Genomic DNA, 3,148 nt, shown 5'->3' on the forward strand with positions numbered 1-3,148 from the left:
TTGTCCACTGGGGTTGGCCCTAGGAGGGCCTAAGTGGCATGATCACTTCTACCATGGCAGGTATATTAGTCAGTGCTTACAGAGCTTGCAGGGCTGGGGAAAGGCTCCTTGAAAGACTGCACATGCTTTGAATCAGATTTAATGCAGGATACAGAAATGTACAAGCTTGGGCTATAACGGCCACCCACAGAGGCAAAGGTAGAAGAGTGGAAAAGATCTTTCCCTGAGCTAGAGATACAAAGGATCCAGCTGAGGCCCTGGAGCCCATGGCAATGTCTCTGACAAGTCTGCATCAAAAGGCCAAAAGATGAGTGACAAAAGACCAAGGGGTCTTCATCAGGAGGTCAAAGAGTTGATATTAAAAGCTAGAGTCTGCAAAGGCAGGCCAAAAGGCCAGTGCTGGAAGCTGAAGAAATCTATGCCAAAAGCCAAGAGACAATGCCCAAGGCAAAGGTGAAGAAGACTGGAACTCCTCCAGAAGCTCCTGTGAGGAAAAGCAGCTGCAATCCTTCCCTCTCATTCTCCTTTTATACTGTTCTGACAACAATCCTCCTTAAAGTGGGTCTTCCATGCCCAGAACCACGCTGAATCGATCCAGCTGGGCATTGCCGCTCAAGTTAACAATCAATTAACCATCACAGCAGGAAACTGGAAAGAGGAGGTCTGGGTCTCAGGGAGAGTTAGCTGTTCTCAGGTGGGGTGGAGATCAGGAACGGCACAGACTGACAGGAGAAAGATGGAGAAATGACAAAAGCTTGTAGGGAACCCCAATCTCAAAAGAGAAGGGACCCAGGTCCCGCTGTCAGCTCTGGAGACTCCACACAAGGGCATCAGGATGTGGCACCTGCTCACTTCTCCTGAGAATTCTGGGACTCTTAGGGAGGTGAGGAACTTGCTCTGAGAGGGTGACTTCAGGTCGATGCAGAGAACCCTGTCTGGTGAGAGGACACATGGATCCTGAGAGTCAAGGTTAGAACTGAGGGTTCACCTTTCCCAGAACACAACTGGTGGGTGCACCCCAGACATCAAGAAGCCTGCACAGGACTGTCTTGTTGAGGCCCTCTTGTTTCTGGGTCCCTGATCTCAGAGAGGCAAAGGATCTGTAAAAGGGAGCTGGACTCAGGTAACAGAAGTAGGAGTTCTGGCCGGCTAGGAGTAGAGGTGAGGGCATCTGAACACAAATGACTCCAGCCTGTCCCTTCTGTCACTCATGGTAAGATCTGGGGACTCTGAATAGACTGGCTTCCCCTCTCCACTTCTCTTTTGGTGTTGTAACAGGAATTAGTGAGATATGGGTTAGGAGTCTGTTCAGCAGGAAGGACTATGGTCCCAAAATGGAACTGGGAAGCCCAAAGTGAAGCCTTCTGTGTCAGGACCCCCCAGGGATCTTACAAAAATATCTGCCAGGTGTCTTGTGGCTATCTGGGACCTCCCCAGAGTAGGAGCAGGCAGGCCATTCACTCACGGGTGCATGGGCCCTGTGTGGACACTGCGGGAACACTGCATAGATTGGACCATAGAAATATGTAGTCTCCTACAAGGTAGAGATTCTATTGCTTACACAACAGTTTGAGCTCCCTTCTAAATCCCTTAAAAGCCCATAGACAAAGAGCCCCCATGGGTTTCCTACTCAGAACCCGCTCCCAGCTAGTGAGAGCTTTACTTGCTTGCCTATGTCTCTTTTAAATAAATTTGTTCACATTCCGCCTCCTCTGTCTGCAGTTTCATTCCTTGTCACCGTGGGACCCGACCTTGGCATTCTTTAACAGGGTCTCACAGAGATAGGGCTTTGGTTTAAGAAAAGTGGCCTGAGGTCATCTGAGGGACAGTCCCAAACCTTACCATTCATCAGGGTGAGGACCAAGCAAGTCCCCCATCCCAGCACACATGGCCCGCCATCTTATCAGGACTGAGGCCCAAGACTCTGCCTACAGACTGCAACATGAGGGATGACCACCCATGCCTGTTTCGGGAGTTCCTGGAGCCAGGTCCTCCGAAGGTTTAATTCAAAGCAGATAGCAGCAACCCTAATCATGCCCAGAAGGGAAAAAGAAATTGTACATATGAGCATTCACAATTGATTGATAAAAAGGAATACTAACTCCAACTAATGAACTCAGGAAAAGGAAATCTTCTAGCCTCATGAATGTTCATCACCCCTTCACTCTTTCATTCAATGAACTTTTGTTGAGTTCATACCACATGCCAAGTTCTAGGTGAAGTACAAGGACATCTGAAGGAAAGATACCCTATCTGTAGCGTCAGCCTAGCAGGTGACCTGAAACTGTGCTGCGTGCTTCCCAGAAATGTATGCTATAAAGAGGAGGCAGTGTTTTTGTTATCTACATAACAAAAAAGTGAGTGTGGGAAATACTAATTGGGTATAAATGCATGGTGAGACTTTTATTTTTTAAGACAATACACAAGGGGAAAAAATGAGAACCAAGATCTGTCATGTAGAGGTACAAATTCCCAACAATGAATGTAACTGTACTGTATCCCTAAAATGTACCAATAAACTCAATTAAAGCTGAAAAAAAAGAATACAATGGAGTACTATTCTGCTATAAAAAAGGATAAGTTTGAGTCATTTACAGAAAAACGGATGCACCTTGAAAAATAATGGTAAGCAGACTCTGAGGAGAGGACTGTTGGTACTGGCGAAGTCGAGGTTAGAGAGGACTGGGAGGCACTTTGCTGTTTTCATTTAAGTTAAGGGTGTAAAAATGCAGAGCAACAAAACCTTTAACTTGGAGAAGCAGAACCATACTCCAAGGAAGCATCATCAACATCACCACCAACAGCACCACCAGCAGCAACAGCAGCAGCCACCACCACCATCAGTACCTGCAAATGGGCAACAGGCTAGCAGCCAAAATGAAGGTTTGACTATTGACCTGAAGAATTTCAGGAAACCAGGAGAGAAGACATTTACCCAACGTAGCCGTCTCTTTGTGGGCAATCTTCCCCTGATATCATTGAGGAGGAAATGAGGAAACTATTTGAGAAATATGTGCTACCGACCGTAGGGCAGCAAACACGGGATTTCACGAGGAGATACAGGTTCTCTGAAAGGTGGGAGCAGGTTCGGCGATGACAGTCAGACAAAAGCACTCAACACCGAGGTGAAGTTTGCAAATGCTGCTGC

General features: G+C 47.1%; 1 protein-coding gene across 1 annotated transcript in view; it reads left to right on the top strand.

The window, feature by feature from the left end:
- The first annotated feature begins 2,639 nt into the window (after window positions 1–2,639).
- LOC104855183 (non-POU domain-containing octamer-binding protein) overlaps window positions 2,640–3,148 on the top strand; it is a 2,683-nt gene continuing 2,174 nt past the window's right edge. The window contains 2 exon segments of the mRNA XM_010613970.3: window positions 2,640–2,964; window positions 2,967–3,007. Of these exon segments, the coding sequence (XP_010612272.2) occupies window positions 2,727–2,964; window positions 2,967–3,007 (279 nt within the window). The 5' untranslated portion in view covers window positions 2,640–2,726.

The sequence above is a fragment of the Fukomys damarensis genome, unplaced genomic scaffold, assembly GCF_012274545.1.
Source record: "Fukomys damarensis isolate Sample0158 unplaced genomic scaffold, DMR_v1.0_HiC HiC_scaffold_39, whole genome shotgun sequence".
In the NCBI taxonomy this organism is placed as follows: Eukaryota; Metazoa; Chordata; class Mammalia; order Rodentia; family Bathyergidae; genus Fukomys; species Fukomys damarensis.